The 20,682-nt window shown below is 56.6% G+C and overlaps 9 protein-coding genes across 9 annotated transcripts; 6 read left to right on the top strand and 3 right to left on the bottom strand.

Annotated features, from left to right (window-relative positions):
• The first annotated feature begins 37 nt into the window (after positions 1 to 37).
• L226DRAFT_533583 (uncharacterized protein) lies at positions 38 to 3,073 on the top strand. The gene is made up of 10 exons (XM_067680488.1): positions 38 to 262; positions 319 to 513; positions 583 to 653; positions 709 to 829; positions 896 to 982; positions 1,057 to 1,173; positions 1,288 to 1,353; positions 1,454 to 2,001; positions 2,141 to 2,527; positions 2,701 to 3,073. Exons 1-10 carry the CDS (start codon positions 90 to 92, stop codon positions 2,850 to 2,852), a joined length of 1,917 nt encoding a protein of 638 aa, XP_067537046.1. The 5' UTR covers positions 38 to 89; the 3' UTR covers positions 2,853 to 3,073.
• On the bottom strand, positions 2,874 to 5,139 carry L226DRAFT_533584 (uncharacterized protein). Its single transcript, XM_067680489.1, has 4 exons — positions 4,889 to 5,139; positions 4,616 to 4,820; positions 4,356 to 4,550; positions 2,874 to 4,143 (listed from the first exon to the last, which is right to left on the bottom strand). Exons 1-4 carry the CDS (start codon positions 5,080 to 5,082, stop codon positions 3,085 to 3,087), a joined length of 1,653 nt encoding a protein of 550 aa, XP_067537047.1. The 5' UTR covers positions 5,083 to 5,139; the 3' UTR covers positions 2,874 to 3,084.
• A 131-nt stretch (positions 5,140 to 5,270) lies between these two features.
• L226DRAFT_377722 (uncharacterized protein) lies at positions 5,271 to 6,203 on the top strand. The gene has a single exon (XM_067674367.1). The coding sequence runs from the start codon at positions 5,515 to 5,517 to the stop codon at positions 5,983 to 5,985; it is 471 nt and encodes a 156-aa protein (XP_067537048.1). The 5' UTR covers positions 5,271 to 5,514; the 3' UTR covers positions 5,986 to 6,203.
• Positions 6,204 to 7,078: 875 nt separating this feature from the next.
• Positions 7,079 to 7,951, top strand: L226DRAFT_544881 (uncharacterized protein; the record flags this gene model as incomplete). Its single annotated transcript, XM_067682305.1, has 3 exons — positions 7,079 to 7,558; positions 7,622 to 7,744; positions 7,799 to 7,951. The coding sequence occupies 3 exons, from the start codon at positions 7,079 to 7,081 to the stop codon at positions 7,949 to 7,951; spliced, it is 756 nt and encodes a 251-aa protein (XP_067537049.1).
• Positions 7,952 to 11,200: 3,249 nt separating this feature from the next.
• L226DRAFT_377759 (uncharacterized protein) lies at positions 11,201 to 11,694 on the bottom strand. Its single transcript, XM_067674368.1, has 2 exons — positions 11,559 to 11,694; positions 11,201 to 11,461 (listed from the first exon to the last, which is right to left on the bottom strand). Exons 1-2 carry the CDS (start codon positions 11,585 to 11,587, stop codon positions 11,254 to 11,256), a joined length of 237 nt encoding a protein of 78 aa, XP_067537050.1. The 5' UTR covers positions 11,588 to 11,694; the 3' UTR covers positions 11,201 to 11,253.
• A 381-nt stretch (positions 11,695 to 12,075) lies between these two features.
• On the top strand, positions 12,076 to 13,030 carry L226DRAFT_533586 (uncharacterized protein). Its single transcript, XM_067680490.1, has 2 exons — positions 12,076 to 12,409; positions 12,465 to 13,030. The coding sequence occupies exons 1-2, from the start codon at positions 12,349 to 12,351 to the stop codon at positions 12,755 to 12,757; spliced, it is 354 nt and encodes a 117-aa protein (XP_067537051.1). The 5' UTR covers positions 12,076 to 12,348; the 3' UTR covers positions 12,758 to 13,030.
• On the bottom strand, positions 12,872 to 16,300 carry L226DRAFT_484211 (barren). The gene is made up of 8 exons (XM_067677050.1): positions 15,776 to 16,300; positions 15,039 to 15,597; positions 14,456 to 14,983; positions 14,109 to 14,401; positions 13,930 to 14,050; positions 13,587 to 13,870; positions 13,277 to 13,528; positions 12,872 to 13,218 (listed from the first exon to the last, which is right to left on the bottom strand). Exons 1-8 carry the CDS (start codon positions 16,259 to 16,261, stop codon positions 13,183 to 13,185), a joined length of 2,559 nt encoding a protein of 852 aa, XP_067537052.1. The 5' UTR covers positions 16,262 to 16,300; the 3' UTR covers positions 12,872 to 13,182.
• Positions 16,301 to 16,438: 138 nt separating this feature from the next.
• L226DRAFT_377837 (uncharacterized protein) lies at positions 16,439 to 17,838 on the top strand. Its single transcript, XM_067674369.1, has 3 exons — positions 16,439 to 16,548; positions 16,806 to 17,365; positions 17,425 to 17,838. The coding sequence occupies exons 1-3, from the start codon at positions 16,533 to 16,535 to the stop codon at positions 17,518 to 17,520; spliced, it is 672 nt and encodes a 223-aa protein (XP_067537053.1). The 5' UTR covers positions 16,439 to 16,532; the 3' UTR covers positions 17,521 to 17,838.
• Positions 17,839 to 18,267: 429 nt separating this feature from the next.
• L226DRAFT_460843 (MFS monosaccharide transporter) lies at positions 18,268 to 20,112 on the top strand (the record flags this gene model as incomplete). Its single annotated transcript, XM_067675612.1, has 5 exons — positions 18,268 to 18,541; positions 18,598 to 18,983; positions 19,049 to 19,313; positions 19,367 to 19,727; positions 19,785 to 20,112. 5 exons carry the CDS (start codon positions 18,268 to 18,270, stop codon positions 20,110 to 20,112), a joined length of 1,614 nt encoding a protein of 537 aa, XP_067537054.1.
• Positions 20,113 to 20,682: the final 570 nt, after the last annotated feature.

Genomic DNA, 20,682 nt, shown 5'->3' on the forward strand with positions numbered 1-20,682 from the left:
GAGATCGATCACGGCGCGAGTCTTGGTTCAAACCACCATGCTCTCCACCGTCTTCTCCCCGCAATTGCCAAGTTCTCTGCCTCCTGCTGATGTCTGAGCACACACAGCAAGTTCAGGAAAGTGCGCCCGGCACGAATGCCGAGGTGCTCACACTGCACAATATCGCGGACTCCTTTGACCCCGATGTTCCGGGCCAAGTACACGAGCTCATCCGGGTCCTTGACCAAACATCAACTTTGCTTGCCGCCGACCAGCTTGCCCGGTACGCTCTTATTTCTCTATCTGTGCCACGTCGCCTGACCGCCTGCCCCCTTCCAGCGAGAATATTGGCAATGCTACGAACCCCTCTATTTGGCCTGCACTCAGCCATCTGTGGTCCCAAACCGTGCACGCTCACATGCTCCCCGACCCAGACTCCCAGCAGACCGCCATTTTCGGTCTTCTTTGCGCAAGCCTCGCCAAGTTCACCCGCAATCTTGTCGCTGCCGTACCCCGCAATCAAGATCGAGCTTTGTCCGTACTTCTTTTTCTCTGCGGGCGTTCACAACGAACTTAATCATCAATATCCGGCTATTGATGTAGTCAGAATGAATTACTCATCCGCAAACTAGTTTACCAGTACACAAGTTACTCCGCCACACAGGATCCCGCTTGTCAGTACGGACTCCAGTCACCCCTCCGTCATTCACTCAAGTTCCAGCTTCTTAGCCTATCATGTCACCCGGATGCTCAGCCAAGCCTTGTCCAACATTGTCACAAACAATAGTGCCCTCGCCGATAATTTGTGGTCGACGTACCTATCTTTACCAGAAGAACAGCTCATTCTGACGTACGTTCGGCGACAAAATCATGAAAATCCCGCGTCTCCACACTGACCTTTTGCTCTGTTACCAAGCCGGCTCTTCGCTTCTCCCGACGCTCGCACGGTCTCCTCGACGTTCGTGCTAGTACTCAATTGCCTTCATGACAGCGACCAGAGAATGTGCGCGTCCGACGCAACCGAGTACGCCAACCGGTCGATGCATAATCTAACTATGCTCTTCCCCCTCTCTTCAGAGAACTTCTCGTGGAAGCTCCAAGAGGACCCCGCATATGTCTTGCCCTTCTAGACCGAATGGCCTCGCTCTTCGAAGCGGAAGAAACCAGTGAGGATGGCCGTGCATTCGATATTGGGTGCGTCGCAATGATGCCTTGGCCATCGGCGAGCGGCGTCATAGTGCCCCTTCTGCGATGTCCTCGCATCACCAATCCTTCGCGAGTTCTGTTCGCTTACCACGCCTCCCGCAGCTATAGGATACTCTGCCGCGTCGTCGAAGCGGGACTTGTGCCGACGTTGTACAAGAAACTCACCGTGTAAGTGCAGTCTTCCCGTAATCCCGCCTTGACTACCGTCATTCCATCAAACTCTGCTCAATTGCGGGCCCCCTTCGAGCCACACTGATTCGCTATACAGTGAAGAGGAGCCCATTACGCCTCACCAAACTACGCTCCTCAAGGTGCTCGACTCCTATCTTCACTCGTCAAAGCACCCGGACTACATCGCGACGGCGTTACCAAGGCAACCAGGAGCGCCCTCAGGGCATCTACTTGACATGCTGACAGAGACATGGATGAGTCTGTCGACATACGCACAGGGTGCCCTGAAACGCGCACTCGGATCTCAGGAAACCCTACCAGCTGACGCATCGGCTGCCGATACCGCGAGTAGAGAAGGCGAGAACAAGCCGATACCCCACGCCGATACGGAAACGATGTCAATGAATGTTTCTGAACAAGCGGACCAGGACAACGGATCCACCACTTCACACCTGCACGAAATCGATTTGCTTCTGCCGAAGGTTTGCGAAGCCTTGGTGCTTGTCACCCAATGCCTGACAACGATAGCCTTGCGGGCAGAGGAAGCCGGCAGCCGCCGCTCGAAACCCATTACACCGTCACCCAAGGCGGTCATGGTAGCGGCGTCGACGTCTTCGGGCCAGGGATTCGTTGAATGTCTCGTTGGTACGTGTTCGTATCATCTCGGAGTGGCGGTTACTTGCCGTGGTTCGTCCACGTCCGCCCTCTTGCCCGTTGCATCGTTCCCTATCTTGCTCCAGTGTTTATTGACGGCTTGCTCATGTTGTGCTGGCGTCGCACCCAGAAACCCTGCGCCTCATCGACTTGTTTGTTCCCAGGATCACCTTTGGCAGAGCCATCCAGCGTCCCGCTCCTCCAGATCTCCAGGACCGGGTCAATCCGAATGCGAACATATCGGACCCTGAGACTATCTCCCAAGGACCAGACGCCCGCAGGCAAACTTTGACAGGAGCAACGCACGGGGCACCAGAAACAGAAACAGCGACGGAGACGGAGATCGAAACGCAGAAAGCGAAGGCCGCCGCAGAGGCATTTGCACACATCAAGCGCGACCTCGTCCGTCTCCTCGGAACCCTTGCCGCGCATGACCGGGCGGTGCAAGACCGCGTGCGGGCTTGCAGCGGCATTCCGGTGGTCATGAACCTCTGCGTCGTCGACGACTACAACTCCTGTGAGTCTGGGCTGAGCTTTACCTCTTCCGTAGTCGCCGCCTTCCTAGAGCCCGTGTGTGCGGTGACGCGGCCGCACATGTACGCGGTTCTGTGGAGCGGAACGAGTTCTGGAACCGGGGCTAATAGACCATTCTGCACGTCCTGTCACGGACATGCGCATACCTATTGCCAGACCTACGCGAGCATGCCATTTTTGCGCTCAGGAACATACTCGATGGAAATCTGGAAAACCAGGCTGTGGTCCACGCCATCCAGCCGGTTGGGCGGTACGACGAAAACAAGGTCTTGCAGGAATTCCGGGGCGACGGGGTTGCAGGAGAATAGGCCGCTATCCCGAACGGGCTGGTGCCATGTCATATTTGTAGCGATAGTCCACATCCACACATACGCAGAAAATAGTCGTGTATACTCAGCCGAATTCCGCACATTTGTGACGTGCACCACCGACCTGCGGGCATCCCGAGGCCACTGCGACATGGGAGAAGCAGGATGCGGCGAAGTTACGTAGAGATGGAATTACGCGATGGTAATACAATTCGTACGGGAATGAGCGAAGCTAGTCTTCTTCCTCTTCGTCCATCCCAATTGCACGCCGCTTTCGTCCAGCCGCACCGCGTCCACGGCGTACACCGAAATCATCGTCTTCTTCTTCGCTCTCGACATCCATGGCGTCGTCGCCTGCGGCATCCTCATCGGCGTCTCCTTCGGGCACCGTGTCGCCGTCCCGCTGGCGCCGCTTCCGCTCCTGGGCCGCATTCTGGCTGATCCTCGCCTCGAGTTTCTCAAGGTCGTCCTCAACGGCGTCATCCTCCTCCCGCGCTGAGCGTTTACGCTTGCGCCGCGCAGAGTTCCCACCAAAGTCGTCGTCTTCTTCGTCCGAATCTGCGACAAGGAAGTCGTCCGTCTGGTACTCTCCCGGACCCTTCTTTCTGTCTTCGTCCATGGACTGGCGCCGCTTCTTGCGGCCGGCGTTCTCATCTCCGTACTCGTCTTCGGAGCCCCCACGGCCAAAGGGACCCTCATCATCGTCGTCGTCTGACCACATATCGTCCCCTGTGCGTTTCCGGGAGTAGCCCGAGCGGCGGCGGGCGCCCCCGAACCCGTCGTCCACGCCCGTACCGGCACGCGACTTGCGCGGTTTCTTCGCAGCGGCCTTGGCGAGCTCGAGCTTCTCGCGCTCCGGGTCGAATGTCGGGTCGGGCGCCATGCGCAAGCGGGCGACGCGGGAGTGCTTTTGGCCGACGGCACGCACGAGCATGCGGTGCGTCTCGGACTGCATACCTGTGGGCCGGAGAGACATGTAGCCTGTGACGACGGCCTCGCATTGCAGGATCTCGGCACGCTTGTGCTGGGCGACGAGATAGGTAAGACCCTGGGCGTGGGTAGCGCTCCCGCTTGCTCCCGGTGTGGCCTGGGATTGGGAGGCGGATTGGGAAAGAGAGGGGACCGCGGAGAGGGATTGGGAGGGCGTGAGGCCGCCGGGAGTGCTGAGGCCCTGACGAGGGACTGCGCCGGAAGTGTCAATGGACTGGGTGATGTCAAATAGTTCCTTTCCGAGTTGGAGGCTTAGCGAGCCGTCGGACCATCTGACGACTCGGCTGTTAGATTGCCTCCTCTGAAGGAATTATTAGTATTGGCATGGTGGATGGAGCGGGAAGGTTTGGCGCGCAGGACCGAGAGGGCGAGACGCAGTTTGCCGAGGGAAGGGACACGGATGTTGGACAGGACGGGAAAGAGGAGAGCGTGTGTTTGCAAGGATGAAAGAAGATCAGAAGTGTTTCCCGAGGACAATTTGGATAATGGAGCTTGATTGAGTAGTGTACTCACATCCTGGCCAAACTCGTCCTTGGCCCAACGCCAACGGAGGGTGTTTTCGACTTTGAGCTTGATTGTCATGCTCTTTTCGCGAACGGACTCGGGGTGGTGGGAGTCGTCGTCATCGTGCTCCGGGCCGACGTAAGAGTCTGGGTGGAAGGGTTTGGAGTCGACCTTGATGAAGTTGGGCATGCGTATGACCCAATACTGCCGAATCGGGGCCAAAGACGAGTGTGTTATTGGGGAAACAAGGGAGGACGAGGAAGACTCACGTTTCCGTCGGAGCTGTTGGGGACGGGGATGTTTGGGATGGCGACGTTGGCCTCTAGCCTCTGCTCGAGGAGGTTGTGGTCGGGCTGATCGTCCTCGGCATATTCCAAGTGTTCTCTATGGCGACGCTCGGGAGTAGAGAGGCGATCATCCTGGTCTTGAAGGTCGGAGGCAGCGGATGCGGCGGAAGACTCGGGCCTGGTGAAGCTTCATGGCAAAAGTGGGAGAGATACATATGAGGGATAGCGTGTATGAGAATGTGGGCTGGGGCGTACTCGTGTTCAATCATGGTCACGTCCTCGTCCTCTCCGAAGAGATCATTAAGCTCTTGCTTGTCATCCTCGTCGGCGGAAGCCTCGGGATGGGAGTGGAGGGGGACGGAGTCCAGGAGATCCTCCGCCTTTGGTGACGAGATGGGGGCATCTTGGAGCTCCTGCTTTGGATCGAGTGCGCCTGCAAGGGAGGACATGGCGAGTTGTGTGTGAGTCGGATACGAGGGACTGTGTCCTCGCGGAGAAGGCTGAGGTCAGAGGGAGGAGCGCGAGGCGGCCACGAGCGCGTCGTCGGACCGCTGGGCGCCAGAGGAGATGGAAGCACGTGGGGATGGGCCTGGAGTGAGCCTAAGCCTTGAGGCACTTTGGACTCGCAGGCGCATCTCTCGCTCTCTCCTCCTGTCTCTGTCTGTTCGCCGACAGCTCAGGCTGCTCTTCGCCGCGTATGTTGCTCCAAATTGCACGGCCAGCGTCCATCGATTGCCGCGTCGTCGCAGCCTCCGACTCGCACTCGCACTCGCACTCGCACTCGTCTCCACCTCGTCCGTTCGCCGCCGCTTTCGCAGTCCTCGGCTCGAGCTCCTTGATCTCGCAGTCCTGGGTCCCGTCCGATTCGATAGGTAGCTCTCATGTGCTTTGCCCTCATGTCCTCTCGCGCGCTGTCTCCCAAATGCGATCTATTTCTTGCAATTTCCCTCTCCGTGTTCCGGTCATCGTGCAGATCCATCATACCACTTCGTACCCTCCGCTGGCCTGACGTGCGGGTCCGATCTGCCTCTCGTGTTTGCCTGCTGCGTGACCAGTGGTCTGCTCCCGGCAGTGACGCCCCGTGGCTTCCTGCCGCCATTCACGCCCATGTGCTCCCCTGGATATCCTCGATTGGCTTCGATGCGTGTCGTCTGTACCGGCCAATGCCTTCGCATGCTCACTTGTCCACATCCTGTGCAACGCCCAACCTCATCGATGTTTCCCGCAGAACGCAACACACACTGCCCCGATGCGAGCCGGAGCGTGACCGCGTCTCCCCCACCGTCACTCCTTCTCCCTCCCGCGGCTCCGGACGAGCCTCCTGCCGCAGCCCTCGAGTCACCCCCGTCTGACCCCTTCGTCTCTCCCGGGTTTCCCCTCCAGCTAAGTCCCTCTCAGTCCCATATCTCTCACGTAACTAATTCGGCCATTTTCCCCTCCAGGCGCCGTTGCCCGTCCACTAATACAGCGATTATAGACTTCCTACTAACTCTCCCATACGTGCCCTCGGACACCCCGCCTTGGCCCGTCCTCTCCTGGGGTCTGTCCTGGTCTGTCCTATCGCCAGCCCTCCGGACGCCCCAGCGGTATAAATCCCGCCAGGATTCTGCCCGCTGCTGCTGCAGACGACCCAATCCGCCGACGCGAGCACAGCCAGCAGTCGTGACTTGCCATATCCATCGAGCGCCCACTCACATTCAAATACAGCCTCTGCCTCCTTCCTCTCTCCTCGTTCCCCCAGCCTTCGGTCCCTCACCCAGTCATTCACCGCCGCCATCTATATCTCCATGACTCCCCCCTCCCAACACGCCGTCCCCAACTCATCCTCCACCCTCCCCGTTCACGCACCCCACCCCGCCCGCTTGCCACCCTCCTCCGCCATGCTTGACGCCAGGCAGCCACACCCCGACTTCCTCGGTGCACCCGACTCACAAGAGCCTCAGTATCTTCAGGATACCCTCGGTCTCAATCTGCGCTTTGACGTGAGTCATATTCCTTCTCTCCATTCGCCGCCCACGCATCCATCTTACCTCCATTTTCCAGTACTCACTTAACGTGACCGACGACTCGAGCTACTCCTCCGAAGTGTCTGACGACACCACCAGCGCACCCGGCCATGCTGACTATCCCCCTGCTTGGCCCACGTCGCCTCAGTTCCCCTCTGATTCCCTCCTCTTCACCAACACCACGTCCCCATACCTCTCCGACCTCTCCCTCCCCTCCCCGTCCCCTTCTGTGGCGAGCCTTACTCCCACCTACAATGACTCTTACTGGGCAGCGCCAGCTCAGAACTCCATGCATCCCTCCTCCGCCAACGCCTCTCGCACCTTTCCCCCTCGCATTCACATCGAGACCGAGTTCTCCCCCGCCACCGTCGGCTCTCCCTACGACGCCAGCTCCTCGTTCTCGCACTCGCCTACTACACACCGTTCTCCCTCTGCGATGATGGCCACTCCTGTTCACCCGTACTCAAGCCCTTCCTCCAGCGTAGGGTCTGCACCGCCCGTCACTCCCGAGACTCCAGCCCTTGAATATGGCTACTCGCCCTTCATCAGCCATGGTTCGAACTCGCCCATCTCGCCGTCCCTCATATCTGCTCCGACTACGGGCTATACTATCCCCAAGGATATCCTTGCTGGTTCCCAGCGCGAGCCTCCCAACGTTCTGGATCTGGCGCGCACTGCCGGGCACCCGTGGGGAGGTCCTCTCGTGCCCCAGAAGACCTACCGCCCCCACACCCTCAGCGATCGTCGACGCTATGTGGAGGAGGTCCAGCTCGAGGAACCCATCATGTTCTTCACGCACCACCCCGCTGGGTGTGGGATCATGCTCAAGGACGCCATCGCGAGCAAGTTCAGTACGCTCATCGACCGCGACGACTCGATGTTCGAAGGCCGTGGCCCATCTGTCTCTATCAGACTCAACGTATGATTTTATCCATGTCTGATGCAACAGCTATAGAACTGACATGTTCTCGCACTGTTTTAGTGGCCCGGTTACGCACCCTGGAGCCGGCAGATCCCCACGAGGGACTTCCGCAGCCCCCCGCACCCTATCACCCGTGCCAAGCTTGCGCGCAACGTGGCGAAGACTATCTCCCGCTTCATACAGGCGAGTTTAATCGGCATGTCATGCTCGGGTCCCAGACGCTGACCGCCACCTCAGGAGATGGAATCCCAGCAGCAGGAGGACGCCAACGAGGCGAAGTGGAAAGTCGGTTCGTCCGGCATCAAGCTTGAGAACCTTATGCTGGTCGGGCTCCAGCACGTATCGATGGGATCGTGGCAAGCCCACGTTCGCCTGGTTCAGCGCCACTGAGATCCTGCAATGATGATCTCACCAGGCTTCTTCGGTGCCTAGGACCCTACCCGGCGTCATTGCCTTGAGGCGTTCCCGCCGTCTCCGGATGTCATCTCACTGGCCTATGCGTTCCCATCGATCGTTTCTCTAGTTTTTTTAACATCGCCCCTCTCCGCTCCGGCCACGCCTTGCCTCGTGGTTACAGGCGCGGCACCGCAACACGGCACGCAAGCCTAGGTACCACACACGCTGAACCTCGGTGGTGCTTGACGCATCGCTGGGTTGAGCAGCTGGTGGTCGTCGCCACAGCTGCCCTGGACCGCACCACTATTTACCGAGACATACAGGACCGAACCTGCATTGGTTCGTTGGACCTTCTCGGACTCATACTCCCTTACATATGTACGTGTACATGTAAGGATACCCTTGGAGAGCCATCCACGGGCCTGCTTGGCGTACCCATTGACCTCTTTCCACGCTCGCCTATGCTTTTACCCCCAGTTCCCGGTGCCCACTCGGCGCACGTTGCTCTGCTTCGACATCTTGCTCTTCGTTCGCTTTCATCATGTAGAGGGTGCTCCTAGATCTCTCATGATGACGATCATCAACAACATACCCGTTCCTCGTTGCCTTTGATATTTTCCACCTTGTCTCCATGCCTCCCGCTGCCCAGATTCCCCTCAGCTATGTTACCCCTTGTCTTGCTCTCGAGGTTATCCGAACTAATGGTCACGCTCGTGTACGAACCTGTAGCCAATCCTGTCCCCACCCCGCTCCCGTGACGCAGTAGCAATAGCAGCAATCCGATGTGTTTTCGTATTGGGCGGGCGCGGGCCACGGACTCCAACGTGCGGCTTGGATATCCTGACAACCTATCATCGAGCTTCTCGATCCTGTGTTGGAGCGCCGCTCAAGCTTTCGCCGCCCGTCGACGTGGACCGCCTCAGGCCTTGAGGCCATACAAGACCTTCTCTGTGGAATGGCATGCACACCCTCGCACACGCGCTTTTACGTCTTCCAGTCCGGGATACACGCCTCATGATCCCGGCACTTGTTACCGCTGCCCTTCGCCACATCTCGCCACCCCGGCTGGCTCGCCACAGTTTATCGCATTGCCACATCATATCGCTAGGGACCCCTGATCTAACCATACGAATCGGTCGACGGCTGTGTCCTCTGCCTGCAGCTATATCGTCATGTGCGGAACGCTGGTCAGGCCCCCCGCAGGGGGACATGTGCCCGCCCGCGCTGCCAGCAAACACTCATCATCCTCCGCTCGCACCAAATATATCAACGCACCTCGTTCCGGATCACGCAGAAAACTTCCTTTGTCCTCGCCACCGCCCTTGACAGCACTCATCGATGCAGCGTAATGAAGTGTTCACTCATTTCTTCGCCCATTCGGCGTGCCTCAGTGCGAACCCTGGGACGCCGAATGCATCGAAGCAGCCCTCCCTTTGATTACATCTCCGCCGCGTGCCAGCTGGTTTCGGACTGGGTGGGATTTGTCGGATAGACTGTACACACAAACACTAGGTCACCGCACGACAGCTCGAACTTTATCCAGCTTCACCGCCCGCCTCTATCTGATCTTCGAGGTATTGGCCCCAGGTGGCAGCCTGTGCGTCGGCTGTGGGGCGCTGCGAGCGGTAGGTGGGTTCGCTGTCATATCGCCATCTAGACTCGGCTGGCAGGGCAGCTGGTATCCTCGTTTTATTCCGCGGATAACAAGCAGTGACAAGGTACAAAACGAGACCTCATGGCGATACCTACACGGCTGGTGCGTTATGAATACTAAATGGTGTCACCACGTCCTTATCTGCTGGCGCTGCTGCTCAATATTCGTTGGATACGGCGGGGGTAGCCGGGGCTCCGATGCCATGAGCTTATGTAGCGAGTCGTTCAGCTGACAGGAAGGCCGGCGGCGCACTCAATGCAGTTGAACCCAATTCGGAGCCTTCAAGAGATAGGGCATTTGTTCCGTTCCGTTAAGATTGTCTCCGCGTCGCCGCTCGGCTGGGACTGAGATAACCCATAGCCTTTGCGCCGCGCCGACAGCTGACGGACTTTCGCACGTCGGATACAAGGGCTACAGATGCAGTGTCTCTGGCAGTGAGTGTGCGAAGCTCGGAGCACCTACATAATCAAGGTTCCGCTTCCTCTGTTTATCGCAATGGTGTCTGACGTTCCTGCTCCGTCACCGTATTCAGGTTCACACAGCAGGGTGGGTGCTCAATGCGAACCTTCTACATCACGGCTCCTGTGAGTGAATGCAAGCTTCCTCAGCTAACGGGCTGTCGGCACGGGTAGCGTCGAGGCATGCGTATTCTCTCCTGCTTCTGTGTCCGCTAACTAGTTAGCAGCAGGCCGGCAATGATAATACAGAACGCTGAGTAGACTCCTTTTGCGAAGGCTGGTCGGCGCTCAGGCTGTATCATGCCGGTCTGACGCACCCCCCCCCTCGGTGCGCCAACGGTGCGGACGTGCACAGGCTGCATGCTGGTGTCTGCCTATGCAGATGATCCGCAACGCCAGGCCTCACAGTCTGCCAAATCATGTGCTCCAAACATGCGAGATTGATCATTGACTCGGAGGTGGGTCAGCAACTCGGTGCTTCCTGCTTGTAGTTGCTAGATTCACAAGTACCGGAGCGACTGGTCGCTGATGAAGTACTCCAAACTATTATCTCGCGTTCCTGATATGTGGTCCGACCGGGAAGACACCAACATTTCAGTCGCTACCAAGCTGCTAGTTCTGGTAGCGGGTTGCAGCAGGGATCTGAGTCGGCTTGCATGTATGCACGACTCGGAGAGTATCCCGCTACCAAGGATATTCACATTTAATCTCTAGATCGGGTACTTGAGGTCTGTTAAGTGGCGAGAGATCGGGTACTGTCTCGTCCCGGTCCCTCAACCCCGCAATTGGACAACGGGATCGGATTCATCTATAGGGCTGCGTCCGAAGGCACAAATACCGTGGGCGACGTCATTCGCCACGACGATCATCCATATTAAGCTAGATCTCTCTGGTTTGAACGATCTTCAGAGACATCATCCGGCGCGATTTCCGATACCATGTGGTCCTAAGGAGTTCGGTCTTTTGGTTGTTGCAGTGCGCAGGGACTGCCGGCGATTCTGTTCATTTGGAACAAGGATATTTTAAATTCAAAATTCTGTCCGAGAGCTGCTATTATAGTCACCTTCGCGTTCTTTTAAAGCACGCCGCCTACTACTTGGTTGAGTTTGAACAATGTCTCATCTTCGCATATATGCCTAAGAAATTTGTGGGTTGCTGGCAAAAGTCAGGGTCAGAAGCACCAACTACGAGGTAGATAAGGATCGGACGGTCCTAGGACGAACTCCGCAAAAGTATTCAGTCCCGTTTGACACTGGGCGGAGCGCGCTCATGGACAGGCTGATAGGGGTAAGGGAGGTCGTATATTTGGTTGCCGTCACAATGGGCAGGGTTTGGTATGTAGTCAGTCGAGCATCCCTGCCTGTACTGCGTCGCAGGGAAGGCAGATTAATTCTAGATCAAAAATGTTGTCCGTTCAGGTGCCTGCGCATCTACAAAGTAATCATACCCACAGGATCTATGATGAAGTGCGATATTGAGTTTGACTTACCTATCGATGTTCTGAGCCGTGGGATACATAACGTGCGCAATGATTGTCCTTCTACAAAGAAGCCTAACGCAAACAGTTCGCGCTGGGCGGACTAGTGATCGGGGACTTGAACCAGTCCCCTAAAATGAGAAGCTCGGCCCAGTTTCCCTGTCCACATAGGATCGTCGTCGTCCTAACCTTGTGTGCTATATGGGGACCTCGGCTGAGGGGCAGGCTGATGCTGCAGGGACGAACCTTGTTGGATTAGTGATGAACGAGGTGCATGACAATGTAGTAGGAGGAAGAGCGGCGACGGTGGTGTTGGAAGGTCGGGGCGCCCGCACTCGCGAACCACGATGAATGCTGCATTTGGAGCTGATGGCGGTTTGTCCAGATTTGGCAGGCCTTGTAGTTTGTAAAGGCGCCGGCGAGCCTAGGCGAGCGTTTGTTTGGCGGCCGGTCAGTGTCCAAAGCGCGCAGCTATTGTTCTCTGTTCTTCTCCATTGCACGACATGCCCCCGCTTAGGCCATGCCTAGCCACACTCATTGCGCGTGCACCCCTTCTTCTTATTGTCACTGGCCTGGGGAACTCTATCGAACAATGGAGCACCCGTCTTCGTCTCAAGCCTTCTCAAGCGTACGGAACAATAGCAGGCTAATGGCGAGGGCAGATAAATTGGAGCAGCAATGACACTCCTCCTCTTCAGGGTCGCACATTCATTCACCTTACTCTCTCGCTCTCTGAAGCTAGATACCAATCGCTCATTTATCACGCCCGGCCTGTACACTCTACGACATCATACACTCTGGAATGTTGAAGCACGGCTCTCTCGCTGTCGCTGTCGTCCAGCGTCAGGTCATGATCGTCCAAGGTGGGTAACATCTTGTATCATTCTATGTGGTCATAATCACAGCAAATCCGGTTAGCTGCTCGCACCCACAGCCAGCGCGAGCGATGGGTCGACGTCTTCACTTTCACTCCTTTCGGCGAACGTGTTTTTCTCGCTTCGCCCGTTCCCCAAGCACGCATCTCTTCGCGGGATATCCTTACCATCTTTCCTACCGAAGACTTTGCACGACAGCCGACTACGGGCATGCTTGAGCTGCCTCCGCAGGCGTTCTCTGAATATGTCGAGCTTAGCTCCCGCACCCAGCAACGCCACGAGCAGTTGTTCAGCGCCTGGCAAGCCAAGCCTCGCCGGCGGTGGCTCGTGTTGTAGCTGCATCCTTCCCAGTCTCAGTGGAACGACGTCTCTACTCTGTCACTATCTAATGACTTACGGCAAGGCTCCAATTCTGTATCTGTAGCTCATCCACCTTGTATCCTGAGGACTCCCTTGTTACTTTTATACCCAACGTTGTATATGTAGCTCTAGTGATCTGGATTCATTGTCCTTGCGTCGCTACGTTATGTTCTGTGATATTGCAGCGAAGATCTGCCTACGTTCATAATACCATCTGGCACTCACCACCGTGATGCTCTCCTTTTGATGGCGACAATTTCTGTGATCGACTACACATGGGATAATGATACACACGCGAATAAACAACAGCAAAGACGACAATGGCCATTTAGGCAGGGACAGATAGGTATAAACAATCGGGGACTCGCACTGAAGGGGATAAGGGGATAAGTAGTCTGACACTATGATGCTGGCGTTGCATTTGGATCCCTGTAGACCTGCAGAACAATTGCGTCAGTTTCAACGAGCTCAGCACAGACCGCGACGAACACTTACCTTCAGATCCCACAGATTGCCGACTTTGCGATCCTCCACTTCAGCCTCCATGACATCATCCTCATCCTCTGTCTTTCCATCCACCTCGAGCTTGAGACCACGCTCGTTGGCGAGATGCAGCAGACAGATGAAGCAGAAACTTGTGCTGATTTCGTCCATCTTGTCTTTCGGATAAGACTGGTGCAGCCCAGAGATGACGGATGTGAACGACCGTGCTTCTTCTGGATCGGTCGGTGGTCGTTCGTCTGTGTCCTGGATGGGAATCAACATGAGTGCATACTCTACAGTGCAATGCGAAGGCCTTGCTCACCATCGCATCTTCCCCATCCTCGACTGCGGCCGCGACGATGTCCAGACCCTTCCAGATATTCTCCTTGAGCTTGCGGACATCGACACGCTTGGCCCGCTTAGCATAATTTACGGCTTCCGGCTTGACGCGTCGTGTGTGTCCTTGCGTCGCGGCCAGGAGGTCCTGCTCTCCCGCTTCCACAGGCGCACCACCATCACCACCGTCGTAGACGTCATCGAATCCCGGGCCGTCATCGTAATCGTCGTGGAAAAATTGTGTAGCGAACGGAATCCCTCCACCGTCTACTGCTGACAAGAGTGCGCTACGTTAGTCGTGAACAGATGCCCCAGGATGGCACACTTACTCTCGTCTGCGCCCTGCCCGCCGGAACCTGCTTGGTTTGCGGCCGCCTGTGCCCAGAAGGCCTCGTCAATATCTCCTTCGGGCCCTCCGTCGGTCCTTCCACGTTGTCCGCGCATCCTCAGCTGTGCCAGAAACATCAATATATGGAGTTCCGGAGTCGACCAGCGCAGAGGTACGTACAGAGAACTTGGGCTTCAGGAATAACGTCACGAGCTGCTTACTGGAGAAGTGCATATCGTCGGGCAACGTCTGATTGTAGCGCTTCTCCTCCTTGTCTTTACTCTTCGACTTCTTGCCACGTGCACCTCTCTTGGGCTTGCCGGGTGCAGGAAGCGTATTGTCACCACGAGTCGGAGCGGTGAAGAGTCTATTCTTGCGGCTCTTCAAATCGTCCTCTACGGGGGTTAGGAAGTCAATCTTAAAGGCTTCTTTCTTCTCCCGCTTCGGACGGGAGGCCGCTTCGGTGGCATCCGCTAAGAAGCACGTCGGTGAGCGGACTCGTATCGATTAGTTTGACGAGGACTTACGCCGACGAATGACCTTCCTGAGCTTCCAGTGTTCCGGTCCGGCCCAGTTCTTGAGATACGATGGGTCGAAGTAGTTCATCATGCCCTCGCCGTCCTCGTTGATGGCCATAACCATCTCACGATCGTTCGGCACCCGGCGAGGATCGAAGGGAACGAACGGACCACCTGGCCTCGACTCCCCCAGTGCACTATCAGAGCCATTCACGGATGCGTTGTCTCCATCACCTCCGAAGTCAGCACCGAAGTCAGCGTTGAAGTCGTCTGGAACGGCTTGATCACCAATGAAGAAGTCCTCTCCCACAGCGCTGGGGGAGATACCGTCAACGTCCATGGTTTCACCGAAGTCTTGAACGCCGCCAAATCCATCATTCTCGTCATCGTCATCGTCATCGTCACCGTGCGCGTGCTGACTGCCTCGGAACAAGGCAGAATCGTCTACGAAGAAACTGTCCTTGCCGAACGCGAAGTCATCCAGAGACTGTGAGATCTCTTGCTCGTCAATCGCGTCAAGACTGGGTAAGAAGTGCTCTATGGGATAAGAGGGCGTGAGCAGAATAATGCGGGACTGTGTATATGAACTTACCGCGCAGATAGCTGAGGTCGACGTCATCACGAGGTTCCTCCAATGGTTGTTCCTCCTCATCATCCTTGGCAACAGAATCGCTCGCATCGAAGACGACACGGAGACTGCCGTCCGGGGTGACAGTCAGTCCGAGGTGATTCATGAGGAGACCCTGGGCACCACCCTCGTCGAAATCAGCACAGGTCTTCCTGAAGAGCGGGTCCACACTGAATTCCAACTCGAGCTTCTTCGTCCGGAGCTGAGTGGGGTTCTTGGCGAGTGTAGACTCGCTCCGGTAGCCCTTGCGTTTGCGCTGACTCTGACTGGGTTCGCCCCCTTCGGGATTGTCTGAGCCATTGCCGTCGTCCTCATCCCGCCCTTCATTGGCAAGGTTACTCAGCAGCTTGCCCGTCTCGGTCCCGACTGAGTCAACACGCGAAGTCCATATCTTGACACATCCGTCGAGAGTACACGAGGCGCGTTGAAAGTTGATAGAATTGTCGTCGTTGTTACGGAGTAGGGACATGTCGTGGAAGTAGTCGATAAGGGCAAAGTTCCACGAGTTTGTAGCATTGATTTTCTGCGTACATAGTCAGCGTCAGGAAAGCGGGCATGGCAACACTGGGATGTGACGCTGTGGGCCTCTGTGTGGCGGGTGGGGAGACAGGGGTACATTGAGGAAAGAGCGCTGGCCCGTTTGAGTCGTCCCAGCCCGTCGCGATACCGCCTGCAAGACATAGGATAGAAAGGCAACTCACATTATCAGTCGCCATCTTCATCCACTGGTCGTAATTGGAGGCCATAATGTCCATCGGGACGTTGATGATGGGGGCCTGGGGTATGCTCAGCAGTTGGCTCTTCTGTCTGCCCAACGGAGCGGTCTTGGAGCCCTCAGCAGCACCCTCTGCACCCTCGGCTGGATGCCCAGCGGAAGAGGGGCCGGCCTCTGGCCCGTCTTCGTCGAGGGGGACGGCGATCTTGGCGCTCTTCCTGCGGCGTCTCTTCTCTGCTACATCGTCGTTTATGTTGACATTCTTGAGGGGTGCGCGTGGATTTGAGCCAGTGGGTGTAGATGAGTCCAGAGAAAAGCTGCCGTCGGGGTCGATGCGCTCGCTGAGTCGTTTCCTGGAGCGGTTGGTTGTTGGGCGGGGGGTGGTTTCGCGTTCTGTATCGCCGCCGGAGTCGGATTCTGGGTAGGAAGAGCGAGAATTCTCTTGTTGAGGCCGGATACGAGTCGTAGGCATCGTTGGGTGCGGGAGAGATGGTCGGGGTGGACGCGGGAGACAAAGGTGGTCAAGGTCAGTCAACGGCCTCGCGCGTTCAACCCGTCGCGTCGACGCGTTCACGTGACATGCTTATGTCAGCGGGAGGCTCTCCCAGACATTGGACAAAGGCGCCTGCCTTGTTGCGCGTCAGCTTCGATACTGGCAGTCATGTCCTCCGAGTCCGTAGAAGACGACGCTGCGTTCGCAGTGCTGCCTCTCAGGCTCAAGCGCAGAATAGACCAAGCCTTCGATGCGGCTTCATCCTCGCACAAACGACTCAAGCCCGCTCCTACCACTCTGGATCCTTCTCAGTCCGCGGGAGGCTTTCTCGTCGATGACGTCCCCGCGGGTGGCTTCATCCCCGACGGCGGAGGGTTCCTACCCAGCACTGGCGACGAAGAGAGTAGTCCGCCCACCCACGTCCCATTATCTCTCATTCCCACCGCCCTCCAGTTGCTCGACATTCAGCCAGACGACGAAGACGTCCTTGCAGTCTTTCAGAATGCATCCACAGGCTGGGGAGACAACTCGCGTGCCCGCGCGACCACCGACGCCCCTCGGGACCCCATCGTCAGCCGTAAAGACTGGCGCGCCGTTTGCGCCGCACTTCTCGACACCGGGCCATCTGATGCCGACACACCTGCCTCCGACGTCCATGCGCATCCCGAGGGCGCAGTTGACGCTCTCGAAGACCTTTCGGATCTGACCGCTGACTCTGCCGAAGAGTACGTTGGCTCTGGAGGAACCGAGTCGGGTTCGGACGACTCTGATGATGACTACCAAGAAGGCGGCTTTGTGTCTGCCAAGAAGATCGGGGCTAAGTCTGGTGCAGCACGTGCACAACACACAAGGACTTCCAAGCCCGTCAAGGGGCGTACGCTCAAATCATCCTCTGCGTCTGACGAGGAAAGCGAAGACGGCAAGCGTACTCGCCTCACTGCCCGGCAGAAGCAAGAGTGTCGCAGCACATTTGCCCTATTCTTTCCAGACGTCACGGACGAGGACCTTGACCGACAGCGAATCAGGATGAACGACATCACCCGCGTGGCGAAATTACTGAAAGAGAAAATCTCGACTGAAGAGGTGCGCTTCTACGGCTGGACGATGCTTGACAACTAATAGCCACTATGCGTTTGCGGTAGACCGTGGAGATGCTAGAGGCGTTCTCAACGGCGCCGGATAAGTCCATGAGCCTCGCCGACTTCGAATGCATGATGGTTGCGGCGAAGATGGCATGATGGTATCTTGAGGTCCGGTAAGTCGCCTACTAGATCTCGTGTTACTGGACGACGATGAGGCTGACGATAGAACTTGCAGACCTCTGTGGGTTCAGGAGAAGACCGTGCACGTTCGTACTTCTCCATGAGGGAGCTTGTCCCAATTTCATTGGCTCAGGCGAGGGGCTTAGAGTTTGGGCCTGTTATCCACGGAGTACCCACGCTCGCTTCTGCGCCTGGCTCATGCATACTAAGTATTTAGGTTGCATCGAAGCTTTCCAAATGCTACTGAGCGGACGGCCAGATTTGAGCCGACGTCGCCGCCGTGCGTCGCTGCGAGCTGAGCGGACCAATCTGACAAGGATTTCGTGCAGGCTCGAGCGTGTTGAGTTGAGTTTGATGGTGCCCCACGATCTGTCTACCAGGGGATGAAGGTGTCAATTGCCAGTTCCTATTCGACCTGGGCCCCCTGCTCCTCTGTCATTAGGCCCCGTTCTTACCCCCTTTCGTCTGTACCCGGCTTGCGCCCGCTGCGGGATCATTCCACCCGTGTTTCGAACCTGCCATTCATCGGACTCATGTGGTCTCCCCTTCGACAGCTTCACGCGCTTCCGTGCGAGGATGAGAGCGCCTTGCACGGTAACACGCGCTATATATACCCTTCTCATGGGGGAACAAACCTTCGTTGCGGTCTCTCATCCCATATTCACCCCCGCATCTGCGTATCGTGTTCTCCCCTCATCAGTTCACGCGAAACGTACGCTCACAATGCCAGTTGGTCCAACCGCTTCTGGAGGAGGCATCGGTGCCGCCGCACCAAAGAGCAACATTGCCGGTATCGCTATGGTTGCTTTCGCCGCCTTTGGCGGAATCCTCTTCGGCTACGACACCGGAACCATCTCTGGTATTATCCAGATGGACGACTGGCTCAGGAAGTTCGGCGACGTTACTCCCGTGACGCAAAAGACGCCGATTGGTTACAAGCTGCCTACTTCTCGGGAGTCTCTCATTGTGTCCATCTTATCCGCCGGTACCTTTTTCGGTGCGTATCCGTGCTCATATCAGAGCTATGGCTTAGCTTACGTTGTACGCCCGCAGGTGCTCTTGCTGGTGCACCTGCCGCTGATATCCTCGGTCGTCGCATGGGAATCATTGCATCATGTGTCGTCTTCAGTCTGGGGGTCGCTCTCCAGACTGGAGCTGACAATCTCGCCACCTTCGTCGTCGGTCGCTTCTTTGCTGGGTTTGGTGTTGGTCTCGTTTCTACCCTCATCCCCATGTACCAATCCGAATGTTCGCCCAAGTGGATTCGTGGCGCCGTAGTCTCAGGCTACCAGTGGGCCATTACTATCGGTATCTTGCTTGCGAACGTGATAAACAACGCCACCAAGGATCGCCAGAATCATTCTGCGTGGCAGATCCCCATTTCCATCCAATTCATCTGGGCTTTCATTCTCTTCGTCGGTATGTTCTGGCTCCCGGAGGTATGTGCCCATCATCGCGAGAGGTGCTTCGCAACGCGACGCTTATCTGCACATCATGCACACAGACTCCGCGCTGGTTGATCAAGAAGGGGCGTGAAGCAGATGCCGCGAGATCTCTCTCGCGACTCACATCGCTCCCGGAGGATGACCCCGAGGTTAAGGTTGAACTTGAGGACATCCGCGCTGCTCTCCGACTGGAACAGGAGCTCGGCGAGAGTTCCTACCTGGACTGCTTTAGGTTCACGCACAACAAGATCGCCCTTCGTACCCTCTCTGGTATCTTTATCCAGGCGTGGCAGCAGTTGACCGGCATCAATTTCATATTCTACTGTAAGTCATTGAGCACTGGTCGAGTATCCCCGTCTGACGTATTCCTCATATAGATGGCACCAATTTCTTCCAGGCTTCCGGCGTTCAGAACCCCTTCCTGATCTCCGTCGCGACAGCTATTGTCAATGTCTTCATGACCATCCCCGGTATGTGGGGTGTTGAGAAGTTTGGGCGTCGCCCACTACTGCTCTACGGTGCCGCTGTCATGTGCGTCTGCGAATACCTCGTCGCCATCATCGGCGTCACAATCTCCCTCCAAAACCTGCCTGGTCAGAGAGCACTCATCGCACTAGTCTGCATCTACATTGCTGCCTTTGCATCGACCTGGGGCCCTATCGCTTGGATCATCACGGGCGAGATCTTCCCGCTCAACGTGCGTGCCAAGGCCATGTCTCTGTCTGTCGCGTCGAATTGGTGAGTCATGCACTGTCTGTACTACAGGTTGAACGCTAAACTGAACTTTTGGACCAGGCTGTGGAACTGGGCAATCGCGTTCGCGACACCATACCTCGTGAACGCTGATCCCGGTGATGCTAACCTTGGGGTGAAGGTGTTCTTCATCTGGGGCTCAACGTGCGCAGGCTGCGTCCTCTTCACGTACTTCTGCATTCCAGAGACCAAGGGTCTCTCGCTCGAGCAGATTGACTTACTGTACCAGAACTCCACGCCCCTTACGAGCACGCGCTACCGTCGCGAGCTCATTGCAAATGACGTGCACGTTGCTGATGTCCATGCGAAGGGTGAGGAGACCGCAGGGGTGGAAGCACAGGACGAGAAGGCTTCACAGGAGCATGTTTGAGGTGTAGATAGGCTGATGTATCTTTTCTGTTCTCGGATACTGCTTGTGGGTTGAAATGAATACACGACCGCATGCCAGTTGGGCGAATGTCATACACAATTAACTGTCAGGCGCGATAACCCATCATGCATCAGACCTCTGGGTAGTTACTACTACAGCTGTGTTCACACCAAAGTTGTCGTTTCGGCGCTTCGCTACGCGGACGCCACGACCCTCGATCGCCCTACTTGAAACTTTGATTCTGAACGACGATATCTCGCTCCCCGCTCAACATTTTGCCTCGCTACTTCACATGCCTGGCTATGCTCATTGAATGCTGCTATTTATGCCTGGTGTTATCTGCGACGACCCATCCATTCTGCACGCCCTCGTCTTCAGCCACCGCCGACGTCGAGTGCCATTATCTCGACAACTCATGTACAAACTGGCCTCAATACTCCACTGGTGAGCTTCTGCTGACCCTGGAGCCAATGGAAGTCGTCTTCTATTCACTATATCACCGCTACCATATCGTTTGCACACCTCGCGCGCCGCTCCCATGGAACTTGTTGCTGAAATGCGCACTGGAGG

Source organism: Lentinus tigrinus, assembly GCF_003813185.1.
Source record: "Lentinus tigrinus ALCF2SS1-7 unplaced genomic scaffold L226scaffold_8, whole genome shotgun sequence".
Lineage (NCBI taxonomy): Eukaryota > Fungi > Basidiomycota > Agaricomycetes > Polyporales > Polyporaceae > Lentinus > Lentinus tigrinus.